The sequence below is a fragment of the Falco peregrinus genome, chromosome 6 (assembly GCF_023634155.1).
Source record: "Falco peregrinus isolate bFalPer1 chromosome 6, bFalPer1.pri, whole genome shotgun sequence".
Lineage (NCBI taxonomy): Eukaryota > Metazoa > Chordata > Aves > Falconiformes > Falconidae > Falco > Falco peregrinus.
The window spans coordinates 75,292,893-75,315,664 of NC_073726.1; the positions used below are offsets into that span (position 1 = coordinate 75,292,893).

At 36.8% G+C, this 22,772-nt stretch overlaps 1 protein-coding gene across 22 annotated transcripts in view; it reads left to right on the forward strand.

Annotated features, from left to right (window-relative positions):
* Positions 1-581: 581 nt before the first annotated feature.
* C2CD5 (C2 calcium dependent domain containing 5) overlaps positions 582-22,772 on the forward strand; it is a 67,312-nt gene continuing 45,121 nt past the window's right edge. For 5 of the 22 annotated variants that reach the window (XM_055807898.1, XM_055807900.1, XM_055807902.1 and 2 more), the window contains exons 1-8: positions 584-792; positions 4,810-4,896; positions 6,769-6,940; positions 9,218-9,313; positions 9,839-9,994; positions 12,415-12,613; positions 15,185-15,336; positions 20,732-20,817. In XM_055807898.1, coding sequence (XP_055663873.1) covers positions 703-792; positions 4,810-4,896; positions 6,769-6,940; positions 9,218-9,313; positions 9,839-9,994; positions 12,415-12,613; positions 15,185-15,336; positions 20,732-20,817 — 1,038 coding nt within the window. In that variant the 5' untranslated portion in view covers positions 584-702. Of the gene's footprint in view, positions 793-1,294; positions 1,332-4,809; positions 4,897-6,768; positions 6,941-9,217; positions 9,314-9,838; positions 9,995-12,414; positions 12,614-13,352; positions 13,418-14,083; positions 14,209-15,184; positions 15,337-18,217; positions 18,413-20,731; positions 20,818-22,772 lie in introns of those variants that run through there. The other 17 variants (XM_055807906.1, XM_055807903.1, XM_055807905.1 and 14 more) reach the window with 12 other exon arrangements.

The window sequence follows — 22,772 nt, forward strand, 5'->3', positions numbered from 1 at the left end:
GCGGCGGGGCCTCCGCAGCGGCCGGGGACGCTGAGGGGCCCAGCCCGACACGCGGCCCCGGGCCCCACGGAACCGCAGGCACAAGGCTGAACGCGGCGACAGCCGCGACGCAGCCCCGGCCCGGCCGCGAGAGGCTGCAGGCGGCCTCAGCCCAGCCCGTCCCGTCCCACGGCCAGCCTGGGCCGCCCGCGGTAGCCACGGCTGTCCCGGGCATCGATGACTCGGCGCTTAAGCGCCCTGACTTCCCTCGGACTCGCAACCACGGCGCTAGCACGGAACCCATGGAGGAGCCGGCGTCCGACTCCCACCGGCGTCCCCGTGCCCGCGGCGCCATCTTGGCGTAAGAGCGCGGCGATACCGCCTGGGCGAGTGACGCGCCGAGGCGTCCCCGGGCCTGGCCACCGGCGAGAGAGAACACAGAGCCGCCCGCTCTGTCGGCCTCTTACGGTAACGACCCAGCAAGCAGCGCATGCGCCCGGCTGCCGTTCCCTCCCCGCCGCGTTGCGTCACGGCGCCGGGTTCGGGCAGCGGCGCCGGGCATGGGCGGGCAGCCGCAGACCGTTGCTCGCCGTGGCGCATGCGCGTCCGCTGCCCCCCGCCGCCAGCCCCCCCCCCCCCCCGATCTGTGCCGTGCCGTGCCGTGCCGGTCCATGGGACACGCGCTGTTGTTTTCTCCCTGCAGCCGGGGGGAGGCGGAGGAAGATGCCGGGGAAGCTGAAGGTCAAAATCGTGGCAGGGCGCCATTTGCCGGTGATGGACCGCGCCAGTGACCTGACCGACGCCTTTGTGGAGGTTTGCGGGAGGGGGGGGCGGGCGGGCTCGCGCCGCGGGCCCACGTACCTGCCCGCCGCCCGCGCGGCTGCGGCACTTGCCGGGCCCCGCCGCGGCGCCCCCGGGAGCGGGGGAGGGGGTGGGTGCCGCGGGGCGCCCCGTGCTGGCCGGGCTCGCCGCAGTGACAGGTGCCGCCGCGGTCACGGCCGCGGAGCGCCGGGGCGCTGCCTGGGACGCTGCTGCCGCGGCGGCTCCGCCCTGGGGCGCGTTTGGCGGCCCCGGCCTCGGCCTGAGGGCGGCTCCTCGGCCGCGCCCTGCGGCGGGGGGGGGGCAGCCCCGCCTGGGGGGCTGCGGAACGGCAGGCAGCGCCCCGGGCCCCGCAGCGCGGGGGTGTCTATAAAGCAGTTGCTGGTGCGCCCAGGCCTTTTAGCTGACAGCCGACCAGGGCTGGGATGGCACTTCAGCAGCGTTCCGTTCTTTCTCAGCCTGCCTTGGCTGGAAGTTGTTAATGAGTGACCCTTGTTGGTGTGACAGCCAAATGGAACCCGTCTCAGGATTCGGTAGGCGTCTTGTAAACAGGCTGGAGAAGTGGTAAAAGCGTGTTTAAGTCATTAGCATCTCTCAATATATGAACTGTAGAGTGCTTGTACAGGCTTTACTTTTAAGGCAAATATTAATTTTCCTATTTAAAGCATTGGAAATATGATATTTTCAGAGGATCCTTTATTGCACAAATACTGAATATCATTTGCCTGTTTAAATCACTTAATTGCACCAAGAGTACCTAACCTCACCCTTCTTTACAGTCTTATAGTTAGCAGGCAGTATCTAGGGCATTTTTTAGGAAGGGATTGTAGAATAAGTTGATGTGATCCTTCTCTTTTGTGATTCATTATTTCCAATATGAATAACTTAAAGACTTTCAGAAATGTTCAACAGATTCAGAAATCATACTCTTAGAAGAAGCAAAGAGGTGTTTAAAAATAGCGTGCTATGTAAATGCATGCTCAAAAAAATGTTGAGCATCAAAAGAGATGCTCAGCTACTAACAGTAATTGAGGTTGGCACAATACTGGAATTTAGGAAAACAGACCATCTTTCTGGAACTGTATAAATTGAAAAGTCTGGTAATACTGGTATAAAAAAAGATTTGGGGTATGTAAGTCCTGTTTGGTGGGGTCATCTTCATTTGGTGCATAAAATATATAACTGACATAAGACAGACACTAAGCACATAGCTTAGGGGGACAGTAAATTGGTAATAAAGTGAAAATGTATTTCTCGCATGCCTTTTAACGGAGCCGAAATAGTACACAGTTCTGTTTTATTACATGAATGACTGTCATTTAACTTAATATTTCAGTGTTGGGTTTCAAATGTTTCATCAGTTTTTAATTTATAAAGACTTCTCTTGTAATTCTAAATTTGATTAATAGGCAGCCTACAACAAGTCTGATGTGTGCAACTAGGGGACAGAAAAAATAGGAATAGGAAATACAGTTCTCTTGAGTTTCATTTGGCCTGTTCTTATGCTTTCAGATCTCTTGTTGGTCTGTTGTTGTCAACGCTGCTCCATATGTGCCAGCCCTACTGCCTGAAAAGCTGTGTAGCAAAACAGATTGCGAAATTCATCTAGTTAAAGACTAGCTTAGCAAAAAAGGGAAACTTAATTTTTTTCAGAAAGATCTGTTTGCTTATCTGGGTTAATGTGCAATTTCATGAATGTCTTGGCACAAAGAAAGCTAAAGAAATGTGTAGATGGGGCCTGCTATTTAGACAGGACTGTTATTTAGGCTCTGGGAACTACCCTTTCCACATGTGGAGTAGGCAAAGCAGCAGGTGAGATTTATCTCAAAATAAATTGAGCTTGAAACAGTTATTTTCTGTGAAAAACTGGTGAAAACATTTACAAAACGTTTTCACTTAAATAAAATTGAAAAGCAGAAGTAATGTAAAGGTACTACTTAATTAGTAGCCTTTAATTTCCTTGTTAAATGTTCTAATATAAATCTGGCATTGGAAAAGAAAATGAGAAAAGCTTTAGAGCTCTTGGCTCAGGTTATGCATGACTTGGACATAGCCAGCATGTGTGATCTGGAGCAAATTAACACATTTTTTTCTGTAATTGTGCTTCTAAATTTGTACAGCGGACAGCAGCGTAGTGCTTGATTATCTCTACTAGCTTTAATGAACTAGCTTGGCTACTGAAGTTCAGTTATAGCTGCCTGGGGCTCCAGGGGAACTAATTTACTCCCCAGATAACATGTAAAAATAGGTTGGGTGGAGCTCTGGGCTGTTCCATCTTGGCAGCTTCTGGTATATAAGGTAGCTCAGTTGAAACTCGTGTCAAGTTTATTATACTGCTTTGTGTGATGACAACACATTCTGAGTGGCAGTGCTGTTAGTTTTCTGTATGCACATAGGCTGCCTCCACCTTTTGATAGGTAGATGTATTTTTTACAGTAAGATTGCTTAATCCTGTGTTTTCATACCACTCTGGCTTTTAACTTTTAAGCTTATTTTGGAGTAACTTCTCTTCAAAAAAGATTACTGTTCATTGAATCAAATAGGAGACCCCACCGTTTTTTTCTTTTTCTTTCTTTGGTCACAAATGCTGTAAAGAGTTCTCTTAACTGAGGTACTATGGTTGTATATACAGAGCTCAGTGGGAACTCGTAGTCCAGTTTTGCAGGGCTTTAGGCTTTTTCAATTAATTGAGTGTACTTAAGCAAGTGCAGAATCTCTTTAGAGTTGCACTATGCACCTGTGCAAAGTAATCACCATACTACTGACATGTATAAAATGTTTATACTTTCTTGAGCAAAAGTGTTTTAAAATTGCTATACAGTTTTCAAAAGGTAAGCCTAAATTTAGTCTCTAAAATCCATTTAGACTTTTAAAAAGAAAATGTCATTCAGAAGGCACAGTTATCTTTAACTGCAGTGTTTCCTCAATATCAGCACACTCTTTATTGTCTTCATTCATCTTGAATGAATTCAAAAACACTGCGTATTTGTAAGTACCATCAGATACTTGCTATTAGTTGAAGTACTAATCATTTTGAGAGGCAACATTCAGAGAACTACAAGTGTTTGTAAATGGTTTGGAATAAAAGCTGCAGTGAAATAAAGGCTCTTGCATTGCGCAGCATGGTTTCTTGATATATGGAGCATCACAAAAATTCAATTTCACTTTATAAAAAAACAAACAAAACCAAAAGAACAAACAAACCACAAATGGGGTTGTCCTGAAATAGACTGCTATGAAGACCAGATGGAAATTCCTGAAATAGGCTGTTATGTGGTTGACGGTGTGTTAATCAGTAGAAGTATGGAGAATATTTAATCTTCAGTAACTGGAGGATATAAGGATATATGTAGATGCATGCATATATGTAGTCCCTCTGACCTTTTTGCCTGTATGCTTTATGGAGTTTTTTATATTTTAAGAAAGGAATAGAAAGTTGTAAGGTGTTTCCCCCTTGCTGCTCTAAATTTACTGATAAGTGTTCAGCGTATTAAGATTGCAGTTAATGGAGATGGTGTCAGTCATTTTCTGGTGTATATCTGGGGTGATTTCTTAAATTTAAGAAATAAATTTGCTAACTTTACCATTTATTTCTATATTTCTTTTATAAATTGTCAATATAGCTGATTTAGAAACTCGAGAGAGAACAGTAATAGGGCAAACTATCAATATTTAGATAGAATACTTTTGCTTACAGTATTTCTAAACAGAAGGCAAGGAAGTTATACCAGGTGACTTTGAATAGCCAATATAAGTGATATTTTTACTCTCATCTGATTGAAAAGGAAAAGAAACAATTTTAATAGTGGGAGAGGTTTATTGGAAGTGGTGTTGATACATGGGAAGTTACTTACTGATATATGTGAATCGATTAACAAAGCCACTCACTGAAAAAGACCTGTTGATACTATTGAAATACGTATTTGAAATTTTTGGCATGTGTAGATTTAATTATTTTCTAGATTTCTTTATTCATATTTGTTATTAATAGTTGAATGCTTGTATTTTTAGGTAAAGTTTGGAAATACAACATTTAAGACAGATGTGTATCCCAAATCACTTAATCCTCAGTGGAATTCTGAGTGGTTTAAATTTGAAGTAAGTATTTTTCAAGAGTTTGCCTGTATCCATATAGATGCTCTGATTTAGATGCCCTTAATGAAATAATTTCATTTCAGGCAGAAAATAAGTTTTGAGGAGTGAAGTGTATTTCTCTTTAAATACACATGAAGCCTTTTCAGCAAACCTGTATACAGTAAGACCTTGTTTGCTAAAGGTGTCTCATTGGCTTTTTAGAACTGTTTGTAAAGATAAAAGCTTGCCAGATTGGATCCAACTCCAGTGTTAATCTGGGTAATACTAAAAAAGACAAAACAGGTGGAAGTGGGGGGAAAACAGCATTATGGATTAGGCTTTCAGATATCAGTATGGGTATGCTAATATATTTTTAATGGGTTAATTTTGAGTAAGAAAGTTAATAGATATTTGAAATGTTATTTTGGGTTGCAAAAACAATGCACTTGATGAAGAAAATGGAGAATTCCTATGAGAAAATTACAAAATAAAGAGCTTGGACAGCAATTATTGGACAATTTCTTTTCCATTTCCTTATGTAATAATGAGGGCACTCAGCATTTTCCTGTAATTACTTACTGCTTTCTAGGATCCAATTCAGTGTTGTCCTTTGACATTTTGCCCTGAACAAGTACCTCATTTTTTTTTTGGTTTTGTTACTACAGCTTTTTTTTTTACTTAAAAAAGAAGTATGTAATGATGTTCAGAATGAATTAATTGTTAAAACATTGGAATATTTAGTAGTGGTTTGTTTATAGTGTTCTAAGATAATATCACAATGTAAACATCATTGTAAATACATGTACATTTAATGAGTGATGTAATAGCTGGTAATGTTAGAAATATTTTAAAGCGAATAGTAAGGCTGGGCAGAATATTAACACGGAACGCTTGATTATGAGCATCTCCTAATCAGAAATCCATGTTGATTTAGAAAGTAGTACTGTGGTGTTGAAGTTCAGTTGGTTTTCTTTTTTTTTTATCTTTCAGTTCCAGGGGTTGTTTTTTTTGGGGAGGGGGAGGAGTTGATCTGTGTGGACAGTTAACTCTGTTCATACAGAAGGAGTTTTTTTTACAATAACAGAACTCTCAAAATTTTATTTTTTTGCATGGAAAAATGGATTTGGGAAAGAAAAGAGCCAAACAACAACATTGGGGGGAAAAAAAAAAAAGAAATTCCACATTTCAAAGAGTGGAAACACACTAACTTAAGACATCGTAAGTGTGTGCGTGTGTGTGTACTTTGATCTTTTTGCAAGATCACATGTTATAATTCTGCAAACACTTTCAGGAGTCATCCCATTGCATTTAGCAAACCGGATTCTTGGTTTGTAATGTTCAACACAAAGAAATTGTAGATGTCTATCTATGTACATCTTAAATAGTTATTGCATTTATTTATGAAAGTGCATGTCTGAAATTACTGAATTTTTACAGTGGGTTGTATAAAATGTCTTGTCTTCTTTTAAGCCGTTGAGCAGTTTGGAAGGGTGAGAGCACCAGTAATCGTAACTTTAGAGTATAATAGTCCTCTGAGATGCTTTATCTTAAATTTTCATTTTTTTATGAAAAGTGTGTATTGTGGAGGTGGGTAGACAACCTAGGGAATGTGACTTGAAACAAATTGTAGCATTTTAAAATGTGTGATCGCTGTAATTTTGCTTTTCTGTTTTTCTCCCAGTGATTACTCTCTGCTTCCAGAATCTCACCTGTCTGTGAAGGGCAAAATCAAAATAAGTGAATGTGTTCTTTCGATACAGAAAATCAAAATTGTGGATTTATGTGTGTCAGGTCACCGTACATAATTACCTCTCCTATTTCTTTCATTTGTTTTTCAGCAGTGTGTCCCTGTATTTTTTTTAAATGCTCAGATTCCATGTTAATATTTGTTTCTAGGTAGATGATGAAGAGCTACAAGATGAACCTCTTCAGATCACCGTTCTTGATCATGATACCTACAGCGCTAATGATGCCATTGGCAAAGTGTACATAGATATTGATCCTTTGCTGTATAGTGAAGCAGCTACAGTTATTTCAGGATGGTTTCCAATTTATGATACCATCCATGGTAAGATTTGCTAATTTAAAAGTAAAGCAGTGTTGTTTGAGATGTAATCTGCTTCTTACAATCTTCATTTCTGTAAGCTGTCTTCAGAAATTTGTAATAATTTTAGCCTTGGGACCTAGGAAGCTGCTTTTCTGGCAGTTTTTTTCCTTATTTCTGGCATGAGAAAATTTCTGGCATAGTAGTTCAGGCTAGTGCTTGGCAGAACGCCTTCCACAGAGCTTGTGACAAGTGGAAAAAAATCTTCACATGATGTTTAAAATAGTTACTGTGAAATTTAGATTAAAAAAAAAGACCCAAACGTACTGTTCTTATTACCACCTGTTTACTAAAAGAATATACTTTTTTTGAAGTCAGTTGGGATGTGCCTTCCTAGGTTCTGGGATAAACTTCATTTGAGATGGAGGGACAGGGTGTGACATATCTTCAACATAAAATACAGGATGAAATTCCTTTTCACTGCGGAAGGTACTGTCAGTGCTAGGTAGATTTCATCCAAATGTCCAGAAGGTATGAGAAAATGAAGTTAATGATATTTTTGCCTTTGATTTTAATGAAACACAGCTTTGGTCCCAGAAGGTCGAGGTTAGTTTACAGGAATTAGCTTGCTGCTTGCGTACCTTATTGCAGAACATCTGTGTGGTTGTCATTACCACCCTTGTTCAGTATCCAGTATGCATTAAATGATCTAACTGTGTTAAAACCTAATCATGAATTGTTGTATGGAAATAATTAATGGTATTTACTAGAAGATCGGCATAACTGATGAAAAGTATTTTTTTACATTTAAAACAGTTATACTGAAGGTGTTTTTTCTGAGAAATAATACATGTTTTCTTACCCTTTTATTCTAGTCCCATCTTTCTATTGTATGTTTTCTTTTGAAGTTAAATTAGGGAATACTTGTCTCAGGATGTGTACAACTTGCATGTCAGAGTTAGATTTTCTGTAATTTTCTAGAACTGTTATTATTTCACAGCTTTTTTTCTATTTAACTAAAATTAGAATTCTTATGTTTTCATGCTTATAGCAGTAGATTCTAATTATCTTGATCTTTGGCAAACATTAATTGGTGCTTCCTAAAAAAACCCACTGTTGTTTATAAATTTTTATTAAAAAATCTTTTGTTTTGCACCTCAACATGATTATCCAAGAAAATATATGGGCCTGAGGCATTTCCTGTTATAGTAACTGAAGATTTCTTTCTGTTGTGTTTTGGAAGATAGAATCTAGCTGACTATTGCAATAATGTCAGACTCAATTACAGATCTGATGTTTTTATTAGAGTGTCATATATTTAAGTGATAAACGCATCTGAAGATACTAGAGATCAGACTTACCAAGAATTTTAGTCCTCAATATGTCAGAACCTGTAATATGTGAAATGATTTTGTTACTGGATAGGGAAGAAGAAGAAAAAGCTCAGAATAGGGAAGTAGAAAAATAAAAAAATGGCTGTGTTGAGGCAATACTTCGTTATTAGTAAGGTTTAATTGAGGCCAAAAATTAAACTTTTGTCTAAAAAGTCTGTAATACCTTATTTTTTTATACATTTCTTCTCATAGTTAAAGTGTTTTACAGACATTTACTGTGCCACTTTGTGGTTCTAGAAAGAGCCATAAATTTTCTCATTGGGTTCAGCTTTGGAGACTAGCTTTACTGTGATTTTGAAAACATTTTAGGGAGAAAATTTATAATCTTATTTGGTGTTGGTCAGAGCTTTTTGATGTGGACAGGACTCCAGTATCAAGACATCTGTATTCAAGTGAGTTTGGGAATATTTCTTCCACTTATCTGTTGGGACAGTCATGGTATTTAGATACTGATTTTATACCCTTCCTGCACTGATGGTACAGGGCAAAGGAGCAGAGAGACTGCAGCAGAGGCCACTGCAGTATCAGGCGGCTAATGGCTTCTCTTTTTCCCAATCCTGTCTTACGTCTGAAACCCTGTTCAGTGCAGCAGGTATTTGAGGACTGTTGCTTGCATAGCTTCAGCCTCAAAGGCTGAACTAGAAAATTCCTCTGAGACAGTGTCTTTGCAGCAGACCTGAGAGGCAAGGAAGTATCTTCCTGCTCCTCTGGCCTAGGCTAGAATTAACAGGTGAACTGCCAGTTGATCCGAGTGGCTCTAGCAGGGTTATAGTACATTCTTTGCGGAAAAACTAACTCATGGGTAGTAGAAAGTGCATTGATTACTAATAATAGGCAATAATTAATAGGGCTAGTTTTGTATTTGTTTGTGATACAGCTTCTCATTTTTCATGTCTTTTATTAATAGGTATACGCGGGGAGATCAATGTGGTGGTGAAGGTAGATCTCTTCAACGATTTAAACAGATTCAGGCAGTCATCCTGTGGAGTCAAATTTTTTTGCAGTAAGTAGAGGAAAAAAATTCATTTGAACAGAAAACTTCCCCTCCCTTCTTTCTTTCTTTCCCTATTCTGTCAGTTTCTCTTCTTTCACCAGCTCATTGTCTAAGGCCAGTGGAGATTACATTGAAGCCAGTAGTAAATGCAGGAAATTTAGTTTGTTTTTTTTTTTAATAATTTTTTGCTTTTCATATTTCAAAACAATGCAAATAAGTTATTCTCTGCTTTTCCTAAGTTGCATTTCAGTGCATATGTATATACTCACTGTGTTATTTTGGGTGTATATCCTGTTAAAGAAGCACAAAGTGGAAAGGTTTCATAATGGTATGTTGTAACTGATACACTGGACGGTTATTGGTGTTCCAGGGTCTCCCAGAACAAAACTGCTTGGATATGTCCACATTTTACAGAAAATAGTGTGGATTACTTTCTGGAATTGTTCATGTAACTGTTATGTGTAATTTCATGGGGTTTTTTGGAATTCTTGGCTCATAGACTGATGCCTTCCACTTTTGTATTTTTTTTAACAGCTACATCTATTCCTAAGTGTTACAGAGCAGTAATAATTCATGGATTTGTGGAAGAGCTTGTGGTTAATGAAGACCCAGAATACCAGTGGATAGACCGAATTCGTACACCAAGGGCATCGAATGAGGCTAGACAAAGACTTATTTCACTTATGTCAGGTATTAAACATGTAGACTGTAGTGGTTACTGCTGCTTTTAAAACTAGCATTTAAACAAGTGACTTGCTTAAGACAATATTGTATATGATTTTTGGTATTATGTTTATTTTTCAGTTCACAGTGTCTTCTGTTTCTGAAGGTTCTGTTGTCCTTACTGATGGCCAGTATGGCTGACTGTTTTGTTTTTTTCTTCTCCTTTGTGGTGAGGCCATGCTGCTGTCTAATTTGTTGGGTTTTTTTAGCAAGGTTAAAGAAACCTATGGAACATTCTCAAAGATGTTCTTAACCCATATGAAGAGTATTACTAGAATTTTGACGCAGTTAAAATATAAACTACTCCACCGTCTTTGAACTCTTTGAAGTATGTGAACAAATAGACACCATCTCAGATACAGTGTGTATTAACACTTATCTTACTCATCCCATCTTTTTGAAGTCAAGATTGGTTCATTGCTTCTCAAGCATACTTCTGTATTGTCTTGCCTCACTTCCGCAGGATGTACCTGCAGTTACTGAAGAGACCAGTGCTTAGAATCAGTTGATGTTTCCACTGTATCAAGTATCTTCACAGATAATTTTTTGCATTTGTTTTTTTGTATTACTGATGCTTATGAACAGCAGTTGTGAACTAAGATCCTCCTGTGTCAGTGCCAACAGAACAGAACAAAACACCCCTACTCTAGGACTTGCACACTAAGACGAGCCAATTGATAGAGGTGGACAATATTGAAAGTCTAAGGAATACAAAGAAATGATGAAAAATAGCCACTAGAATGATAGGGAGTGGTTTAAGTTCTCTAATGGGCTCTTAATATTGTCAGGTTTCTTATAGATACAGCTGTATTTTAAGGAAGATACTGAAAAAAAGTGAGTTGGTTTTTGCAAGCATGTATCTTTAGTAAGTGGGGCAACGTAAGAGAGATAATGGAGGTGTTACTTGGTGTCTTCATTAGGAAAGCCGACACATTTTGAGGAAAAATGTGAAAAAAACAATATTGTCATAACTGACATGAATTCACTTTTTATGAAGTTTTTAATGTAGGTTCTGTGGTGTGTCAGTTTACAGGATTAATGTTTGCATATCTCTTGCCTTGCATAAATAGTGAAAGTGGATAAAGTAGCACATGTGCAAGTATTCTGCTACATTTTATTAATATTTTTATTCATGGCAGTGGTTAAGAGGCAAAAACTCAAAAGACCTCATAACAATACTGTTTCATGTCTCACATTGCCATCTTTGTTACTGTTGGCCACATCTAAAGAATCCTGAAGAAATCTGTAGCTTCTGAGAATGACCCAGGCTGTTTCATAGATCTCTGTCATACTTACTATGCGTTATAGATGGAAGAAAAGAATTCAGTCTCAACCTTGGCTTGAACGAAATCCATAGCAATTTTCACTCAGCTAGAAACTTTCGTACTCTACTTCAATCTTAGAGATTTTTCGAGACCAGTACAGGCATAATTTCAGCCTCTCTTAAGAATTTTGCAGTGGGATCCTGTTCTGGTAATATTAAGACCAAGCTTCTAGGAAGCAGTAGTGGTAATCTCATTCCACTTGATTTCATAGCATCATTGACATTGGGACTGTTGTGCTATCTTCTGTGACAGTGAGGCTTGTCAGTTTGTTAATGGAGAATTTTGGAAATATTTCATCAGAAGGGAGATGGCATTTTCCACCTAGTATTACCAAGGCTATCTAACTACATAGATCAATGAATTTACTTTTTTTAAAACATTCTGCTAAGTAAGCATCTATGGCAGACCACTGTCTTACAGTTACAGTCTTTCAGTCTTTGTGTGCAGCTAATACAAAAGAAGTGGCGGTCTTGTTTGCAGCGATTGTGTGGTATATTTGTTATGGTGTTCTGTTTATTTGGTGTTAAATTTTGTAGATGAGGCTGCCATATTAAACAGTATTAATTTAAAAAGAGTGAGAAGTATGAATGAGGTTGAAACAAGCTTAAGTAAATTTGTAAATAAAAAAATTATAGGTGCTTATCCACGTGGATTTCAAAGATGTTGCATTGTTCTGAACTGGGTGAAGGAGTATTTAGAAACTTGACATGTGTTCCAGCACACACCTTGACCATATCTGCCCCCCCACCGCTGCCGCCAATTAAAAAAGGGAAAACCTAATGAAAAAAAAAAACCTGAGAAAAACATTTCTGAAATAACATGTTTTGGCAATCAGATAGATTTGGAGTAAAAAGGAAAAAAAGCTGTGCAAATTACGAATATCACACTGTGTTACAGGAGACAGAGATTGTGACCAGCTGCTTGGCATAATATTGTAAAATTTGGATCTATTAAACTGTTTTACTGATGTGGTTGGCATTTCCAAAAACAAAGGCCGAAGACCACAAAAGAGCATAGGGAAAGTTCACTACAATTATGAGCTCTTTACCCTCTGTTTTTTAGGTGAACTACAAAGGAAGATTGGCTTGAAGGTGCTTGAAATGAGAGGAAATGCTGTTGTTGGTTATTTGCAGTGTTTTGATTTGGAGGGAGAGTCTGGACTAGTAGTGCGAGCCATAGGAACAGCCTGCACGTTGGATAAATTAAGTAACACATCAGCGTTTTTACCTGCATGTAACTCCCCATCCAAAGAAATGAAGGAGTAAGTATGAATTACGAGTTTGTAGGGAAATGAGTTTCATCTCTCTTTTCGTATTCATTCAGTTTTACATAATCAGTGTTATTTATTTTTTTCCCCAGAATTTGTTTTTCTTTTGTAGTTTTATTTGTCTGCAACTCAGTTTATATTCCACAGTTTTGAAATGTTTTAGGTTGGTTTACTTAGGTTATTTCTTTAGAAGCTGGAGCGGTAATCCTTACTTAATATGGCTTTTTTGAATTTCTGTAGCAACGGTATTATGTATCCTTGGGTTGTGATCCACCAGTTTCCTAACTAATAATTAGTTCTGCTTTGACTCTTGTGTTTGTACAATAAATATTTTTGAGGGCTTCTTATGATATACTTTCTGTTCAAGATTTTCCAAGTTCAGTACAATCAAGTTTGAGCGTTTCTGCTGAGCATATAAGAGAAGATACATTTTGTCAGTCATTTAGAGAATGACCCTGAAGTAGTCTTTTTTTTTTTTTTTTTTTTTGGTGATTTGCTTTTTTTCTGTTGCAGAATAAGTAGGGCTATTGCAAAACAGGTAGTTGAACAGTGTACTTGCAGAGAAAACATTTTATGATGAGAGGTAGAATTTCTTGATCTTTAGTTATATTTACTGCAGCACCAAACACATTAAAAATGCAATTTTTTAATGTTTGTACAAATAGAAAAATACTTGCAGTTGTCTTTGAATTGTTACTACTTTGTTGCTTGGATAAATTTTTCTGTTTGGTAGAGCAATCCAATTTCTGGAAGGAAAAAACCACCAAAAAGCATACTACTAATGCTGTGTTTCCAGAGGTATTACTTGAATTAGCCATTTTCATTAACTTAAACTGTTTTGTCATTACAATAGTAATTGGGTATTTTTGTCATGTAGGCATCAATATGCTCTGACTTCTCAAAATTACTGGTTTCTATTTCATATCATAGCTTGTTTACTTGTCTTAATTTAAAAAAATTGCCATCAAAAGAGCTTTTGGATACAATGCAGCATAAAATAACAGTGGTGATTTAAAAAAGAAAAACCAGAGGTGGACCTGGTAACTACTAATTTAAAAGGCATTCCTAAATAAATCAGTAGCTTTCACTCTGAGCAAAATGTTGAAATTCTGCCCCCCAAGTAATCCATGTTCAGCTTGGTGGTGGATATTGTCAGAATCATTGTCCCTCAGTGCAAAAAATGGGAATGTTTCTCAAATCATCTAATACTTCTTACTCTTGGCTTTACTAACTTGATGCCCTGTTGCCAAAGATTCACGTTCATGAGCTAGTACTTAAGCCGTTCCTTTCTCTCTTTTTATTTCATCTGGACTCTTGCATGCTAGGAATTTAAATTCTTAGAGTCTGCTTAAAGTAAGAGATCTCCTCTAGCTAAACTTCCCTGAAATAATTTATAACATAACTTTGCAACCTGTTTGTATGTATTGTTTTCTTTTCTTCCACCTTGGCTGCAAATTCTCTCAGGTCTCCGCTGGTTCATCCGCCAAGCCATGGATGCCGCTCGACTCACAACAGCCCAATTCACACTGCTACTGGCTCACGACTTACTCAGAACTTCTCTGTGTCTGTTCCCACTCTCATCTACACTGGTACGAGACTGCTCAGACTCAAGAGCTGGGGAGAGGCAGGCCACAGGCACAGTGGTCGCAAAGTGCAGGCAGGCAGGCAGTGTAGGCAGGTACCACCCATCTTTTCTCCTCATTTTCTCATGGAGACACCTGTTGTCAGTGAAGAACTACCCTGTGTGCAGCTGCTGAAATAAAGGCAATAGTTTCTTGAAAATGCATCAGTCTCTTCCACAAAGCCACACTCTTCATTTCTTTTTAACATGGTTACTTCCTACGAAATTAAAAATAAGTTGATATATCTGGGGAACATTCATTATTTTACAGTTATTGGAGGAAATAATGTTTTGATTGGAGTTCATAATTGCTTTCAAGAATAATTCAGATATGGTATTTAGGTTTTAAAGTGGTTGTAGGAAGGTTATGTGCCATTTGTGGAAGAGATGGTTTTAGATATCAGGTAAGTCAATCTGTGCATAAGTGAACTGTTTGTCAATATAGTTGTTCCCGTAAAGATTCTCCTCTTTGCTCTGTTTTTAGCTGTGGCATGCTGCTGATGCTATAGGATAAGGAAACATTTTTTTTTTTTTTCTTAAAATGCATATGTGTGTATATACATAAATGTACGAATATGTATAAACACAAATATAATTTGAAATCATTTTTTCTTTATTAAACTAACTCAAAGCATTGTGTATTTGACCAGATTTTTAAGCCATAAACGGTTTTCAATTTATTATTTTGCATATATATAATTTTTTTGTCACATCTCATGCCTTTCATTTGGCTTAATTGTTTCATTGTAGATTATCAGCATCTATCTGTAGAATGCTGAATGGGTAAAACAGCATTTCTTTGCCGCTGGCCTCATCCCCAGTCTCGCACCTAAGGAATAGCTGCTGGCCCTGCCCCAATCCCATCCTGGTGTTTGGATCATGCTGCTGTCAGCCAGGTCCTTTGGCACAGGATTACTGAATATGTTTCCACCTTCTTCTGGCAGGATTCCCTTCAATGAAGATCCCAATCCCAATACTCATTCATCAGGACCCTCCACCCCTCTGAAAAACCAAACCTATTCCTTTTCACCTTCCAAGTCCTACAGTCGACAGTCCTCTTCTTCTGACACAGATTTGAGTTTGACACCCAAAACTGGTAAGGCGCTTCCACCCACTTTTTTTTTTTATTTCTGTTTCTCTTTTTATATTTTCATTCAACCCCTTTTTGCTTTTTGGCATTTAAGTTATCAAAATGATGTGGAAATTGGAGACTTCAGATATCACACCTCAAGCTTGAAGAGGTTTCACTAGGGTGAAAATTTAAATCCTGCCTATATTTCCACTCTTCCGGATAAAGTTAAAATGACATCTGTGACACAACTGTATTCAAGTCAAAATAAAACGTCTTAGCACATTAAGGGAGTCCAAAGTACTTGCCTTTTTCTTATTTCCTCCATTTCATATTACAAATCATGGGAGTGCATTTCTTACCATGATACGTTAAGGACAGTGTTACTAATATGTAGTCTTCAAGCCTAATGTGTTGTACGATAAGTATATTGTGTACATTTTTCTGTGATTTTTAACTCCTTTTTGCAAATGCAATACTAGAAATGTAGCAGCTGCTGTCTTTTTTTTATCTCCTTGGCATATGGAAATGGCTATACATTTTGAAAGTGAATTAAATTATACTCCAGACATCTTCAAAAAGGCATTTTTCTTTCTTCATTGGTCTATCATTATTTCTTCGACTTGTTTTCTCCCTCCTTTTTTTTCAGTCTGTGGTTAGAATCATGTCAGTAATGTCAGCACAGCTCAAAGAATTATTATCTGTTTATTCTCCATTTTGTGACCAGTTTTGCTACTGTAGGGCAAAATATTTTGCAGAATTGTTTATAAAAGTTTGGTTGCCTTTTAAATGCTGTTTTAAGTTGTGGTATTTGAAGCTCAGAACATTCTTGTCTCCATCTAATCTAGAAAACTTTTACGCATATTGAAGTAGTTGGTTCAGCTTTACTTGATAGCACCCCTTGCAATTATTTTTTCAAGCTGACAAGTTAAATGTTGCCTTCAAATGCAGTTCTAGTAAATATTTTAACTAGTTTATTCCCTAGGTATCTGTTAAAAAATATTCCCAATTAGGAAGATGTCTTAGTACTGTCTTCTCTGCCCTTTTTAAAAACACAAGCAAAAGGACACTTTTTTTTTTGTTGTTGTTGTTCTTTTGTGTAAGTGGTGAGTGTTCTGTGGATAACCTGTGGTGGTCCCTTGTTTAAAGGACCTAGAAATATAACTGGATGCTTTTTATGCGGGAGAACCACAAATTCATGTGTTTGGTTTACTGAATATTTGAAAACCTGTTTCTTTTGGTCAGATTTTCCTTGGTAAGGATCGTGTTGTATTAAGAATTTAAATGTAACATACATGGTCATCTTTATAGATGTAAATGTTCTGAATTCATGAAGGTGGCAACTCGTTATGAATTTGTAAAGTTCTAAAGCAGCAACCTTAATATCGTTCCTGGTGATGTTCTGTAGGTGAATGGACCCTCTTGTCTTTAGTCGTCAGTTCATTCAGAACTGAAGCAGATTGTGTAATTGGTACCTCTTATTTTTAGGCATTTTTCAAGTATATAAAGATACTTTTTAGCTATCTTTTTAGCGTTAAAGTTAATAGTGGGCATACTTTTGCTTGCTAGCACTGTCTTTTTAGCGGCTTTTAACTCTGCTACTGAAGCTTGTCTAAAGAGGATTTGCTGGTTGCATTTAAAAACTCTGTGTCTTGATGTGACTTACTAGGTTTTGAATTTTAATAGCGTAAAAGGACCGTACCTCTTGAGTCATTTGTTTTACCTTTTACCAAAAATTCAATGATGTACACAAGATACTTCCGTAACATACTAAATTCAGTATGTTGTTTTTAACAATTCACTGTATATGTTTAGCCATCTGTTTTCATTTCCTAAGACTGTTACTGTGTTGGAATATTTCAGTATGAATGTTGGTGATGCTAGTTTTGAAAAAAAAAAAAAAAAAAAGAAAAGAAATGCAAACATCTCACATGACACATTAAACATCAAATTTGAGATACTCATTACTCAAGATTGGCTGATGTGAGAAATGAAGTATTTTCTGATGTTTTTGCAGTACAGTTTGTTCCTCTCTTTCTCAGTCAGGTAGCTAGTGTGTTCACATGTTTGAGATGGAGACTAACCTGGAAAAAGAGTGCAGATACCACAATTTCACAATATGAGTAACTAAATACAGGAGATTGAAACTTGGATCTGCTTAAGCATCTAGTTTTCAGTAGCTCCAAATCAGGATCTTAGTGTCTTTTATAAAATACAGTTGTGTTTGTGTTACCCATTCTCATCTGTATCTGTTCTAAATATAAGGGGAAATTATTCTGTGCTGAGAAAGCTTGTTTTGGTTTGAAATTGGACGACTTCTGTGAATAGTGATATTTACGCCACTGCAAACTAAGAGAATATCAAACTGACAAAAAATGTGACATTTTAATCAGGTGATACATTTTGATGTGACATAGTATATGTTTGGAGGAAATTGAGAAGGTCAGAACTCCTTTTCTTTGTGGGAACTTAAAATTCAACGAGATTTAGAACTCAGAGTCATAAAGCAAATCCATGGCTTCTCTGGAAAATAACTTTTTGTACCTAAATAATGAAAGCAATCAGATTAAGTGTGTGAGAAGACTTTGTTATTTAGCCTTTACTCCATAGTATTTGTTATCAAATTTTGCAGAAAATTTAAAATAAATGTTAGATTACCATGGCTTTTAAAGAAGTTAATTTCAAACTAAAGTTAATCAGGTCATTATTTTTGAGAATATGCTTCTCATTCACATTGTGGAACTGTATTGTCATTCCATTTCTTTGTATGTTGAGAAATAATTTAGCAGTAAGTGCTGGTTCATTTGGAGAGAAAAAAAAAAAAAGGCTTCATTTTGATTTCTTCCGTCTGTTTCTTTAGTCATCTTCTGAATCTACATCTCTTTGTCTCTATTACTTTCCTCCACAGCACCTTCCCCACAGGGACCTAGGATTTTCCTGTTTCCCAGCTCCCCTACACTCTCTTGTGATTCCCCACATCTTAAAAAGTCCTGTCTCCTCCTCTCGGGGTCTAGCCTTAACCCTCTACACTCTAGCCATGTCAGCCCAGTTGTTCTGAGGAAAAGTGTTTCTTTCACTGAAGAGCTGCTTCTGGCTGCTTCTGGTAGGATCAATCTATTCTGGCCTTTAATTAAACCTTTAAGAAAATGTTGTTGTTACTTAATATAGGGGCATTTAACACACAGCCTTCTATAACCTTTTGTTTTTGTTCAGTTAGCCTCTGAAAACTGCTGGCTACATGACTATTCATACCATCTTTCACCTCTGCCCCAGAAACGTTAAACAGCTTCAGGGATTCTTAAGGATTTGAAACATATGTAGTTTATGCTGCAGAACTTTATCCTTTACCCTTGCAAAGCTTCCTTTGGTAATTGGACTAAAATTCTGGGGTTTTTACCCCCCCTTATTGCTTTCAGTTGTTCCTATATTTTGCATGGAACAAGCACTTGCTCATTAATTCATTCATAATTTATTGAAATAATGACTATCAGGTGGCTAGCTTTTTAATCTTTTTAACAAAGCCTGTACAAACTTTTTATTTGTACTGCCTCCTTTTCCATTTCACTGACATGCATTATTTCACAGATTTAAATAGTTGATACTACTGCTTTTTCTGTAGAAACTCTTTTGATTAGTTTGTATTTCTTTGAGTTTGTTTCATGTCCAGTATTTATGCTGTTTGTCTGTATTAAATATTGTATAGTCCCTGACAATGATATTTAGAATCAATGCCAAATAGTAAAAGCAATTTAATCTTGTTTAATGGGACTATACAGATACTATTTTTGTTTCCTTATCCAAGAACAGCTAAAAATATTTGTTAAAAATTATACTATTTTAATATTTAATTATATGGTAATGATAGTCTGGTAATTCTTGAAAATGTTAGGAATGAATTAACATATATTATTAAGTCTGGTGTTATTTCCAGATCTGGTTAAAACAGATAACTGCACTTTGTATATGTACAATCTCATTCATGTTTATTAGATGCTTGATCAGAAGATAAAACTATCAAGTTATGTTAAACTAGTTACAAATTCTGTAAAAAAAAAAATCTTGGCTTCATTCATAACTGTTTGCACTGTGCTGTTTGTATTTCATCCTGCTCCTGACACTTTTTTTTTTTTTTTAAATCCTGTGATTTCCTGTACAACTCAGGTGTTTATTTTTGCTTTGTCCAGTTAGCACTAATGGTTTTAGATATAAGAAATACCAATGATAGTATGTTTTCAGGCATGAAATATTACCAAGAAAATCTGATTCACCAGCATTGTGTTTACTTTAGGAAAAACACAATCTTGGTATGTGTTTATTTTTTTTACTTTTGTGATTTCAAACCGTAGAGCAGATAACCTTCTGTCATACATATAACCTGCATCTTGACACACTCAGTTAAGAGTACAGTTCCTTGATAACAGTTAATTCAATAGTGAAGGTATTTGTGTATCTAAAACTTTCCATCTCTTCAGAAAAGCTCCTGTACTGGGGAGGTGGGTGTAAAATATATGGGAGTAAAATATATGAAAGAAAGAAAGAAAGAAAATTACCCATATTATGCAAAATTGGAGTTTATTTCTTATTTTCATTTTACAGATAATCTGCAGGTTATGCGTATGCAAATATAGTAATCAGTGTGGCAGTTTTAAATGCTGAGCAGTAGTCCTTAGTTTTTTGGAATGAATCAGATAAGCGAATATTTCATTGCATAGATATTAAAGAAAATTAATCGGTAATTTTTTTCAGTTTATATCTCAAATAAAAGGATTTGCATTGCTTTTCACTGCTGTAATTATGTGTATAGTCTCTTCCCAGTGATTAGGAAAGGTGATTTAGTTATTCTGAAACTTTGAGAAAGCCTGATTGTTACTACTTTTTAAAAAAATTACGATAGTAGGGAGAGATACTTGACTAGAGTAATCTGTCAGAGAATCATCATTCAACAGTGTGGACTTAGTGGTGATTTTGCAGCCCTTTTTGGTAAGGGCTGAAAATCTGATGATGTAGAAACCTGTGAAAAGCAGAGGAGGTAGATGTATATTGAAACCATAGGCAAAACTCCACAATAGTAACAAGAAAAAAACCCACAAGTTGTGTGTCTTAGGAAAAAAGCACAGATCTTTAAGTCTTTGTATGTTGAAGGGTTTTTTAAATTTTATTTCAGGTTGATAGCAGAAAAAGATCTTAATTTTTTTTGGTGTCCAAATGCTAAAAGAACACCACTAGTCATGTGAAAACCAAACCCCAAAACAACTCCCCCCCGCCAATTAAACTGTGATGCTCAGCATTTTTTTCCCTGAGAATTAGAATTATGGGAATAATTTGACTGTTTTCAATGACTATTTTATATATTTTTAAATCAAAGTTTGATTACAAATTATAATATGTTTCTTTGAATGTCATTTGTACTGATACTCTTCAGGAATGGGCAGTGGGAGTGCTGGAAAAGAAGGGGGGCCGTTTAAAACTCTTTTAAGACAACAGACTCAGTCGGCTCTGGAACAAAGGGTAAGGCATTTTATACTTACAACTTCTGATCTACTAAAGTGAAAATCTAGTTTGTAGTAAATTAAGTGGTTCCTTGCTACTTTCTGTTTAAATGTGTGTGTAATTTTTAGGTTTTTACTGCAGATGTTAGAAGTTGAATAGCTCTTTTATACACAAATTTTAATATATTACTAAAGAATTAAGAAAAGTGGAGCAAATAACTGTAATGTGCACAGCACTGTAATCACAACACACAGTGATTACGGTTGGTGTTACAAGAAAATTACTGTTCTTTAGTCTCTGTTACTGATGCATGTGTAAGGTAAACTCTTTATTATCATGTATTTAGTTAAGTTTTTACAGAAGCCGAATTCAGAAACATTGGAATAGATTTAAAGAAGGTGAAAATCCCAGTTATAATTGTGAAAACTTTCAATTTTGAAAAGTAGTTTGATGCATAACTTAGCCTTCGATCTACTACGTGGTATGGTGTGCATGTAGCCTTTAAAAACTGGTAACTTAAACAAGCCCTAAACAAGCTTTATAGATTTACAGTTCTTTTAAGAACCTCTATAGGACTAAAAATGCTATCTGTTATTATGCTGAATAGGCTGTATAATAAAAACACTTTTAATTCTTTGTGTAAATTTGGAATGCGTGCTTGCAACTTTTTTGATAGATTATATACTGATTTTGTCAAAATGTTATTAGTGAGCTGTCTTGAAGGAAGGAATATGACTGCTTTGCAATTTTGAAATAAATTCTAGTTTAATTACAGTTTCTGACTGTCTGAACTACTTACGTAGAACCCTATACGTTTGTTGAAAACAAAATCAGCGACATCTGTAAAATATAAGTGAATAGCTAACATTTTGAGTAAGTGGATGATTCTCTTCTCATTTTTTGTGTTATCCGTTGCTAAGGGAGGATCGCCTCATAGGTTCTGTAGAAGGCGGGTATGTTCCAAAACATTGTGTGACACTTTTTGTAGCCCTTTTTTCTTGTATTGAGGATTTCAAAACAATTATTTGAAATATTTTGATTTTCTTTTTTGTGAGGTTCTTCAGATTTCGTTGTAATCTTGTTTATGCAGGTTTTTTTAATACTTGTTCTGTTATTTTAAGAGCATTTATCAGATCGGCATATTTTTGCTTACTTAGTATTTTGCATGTTGATACATTTCAATTACAATTTTAATTTCTCTTTAAATAAAAATCCATGGCTATTTGCTTTTAATGTTTTAGTTTGAAAAACATGCTTTAAGAAGAGCCTTTTCTCTGTTTACCTTTGATTTTGCTAGCATTTCAGACATTTCATGGCTGATCTATTACTTCCTTAGGAAGCTTTTTAGAAACAATTAGGAATGTATATTAAGAGCACTTGATGTATTTTTAGAGCTTGAATTATTAGCACATTGTTTTTATAAGGCTTGTATATTCTCTAGTGGGAAAAAAATACCGTAAAATAGGATGATAAAATGTTGAGTCTGTTGATGATGATTTAGCAAGCATGCGGACTGTGAATTGATACAAAAACCACGTTCATACTGTCTTTCTGAAAGCTTCATATTGGATGTGTTTTTCCTATGGTTACCTCTTAGGGTTACCTTAAAGTTGAGTTACTTACATAGAATGAATAACGCAAGGTTTTTTATTTTGATATTGCATATGTAAATAGGGCACTGTAGTTACTTGTCTGAGTTAGGGTAGCATTTATTTGGGAAAACAAAGAATAAATTCAGTATGTATAATACATTTCAGTTATGTGTTAGATATTTAGTAAGTTCTTTTGAGTATTAGCTCAGTTTAATTTGGTATATGGTAATGCTAAGGCATGTTTAAACGAGTTTGTTTAACTGTTTGTCTCCACAGCTTTGTTTTTTGATCAAATGTGGTTTTAATGTGTTCCTTAAATAACTCTAATTGCAAACCAGAACAGATTTTGTTGGAAGGGTAATATTACTCAATTTCTTCCAG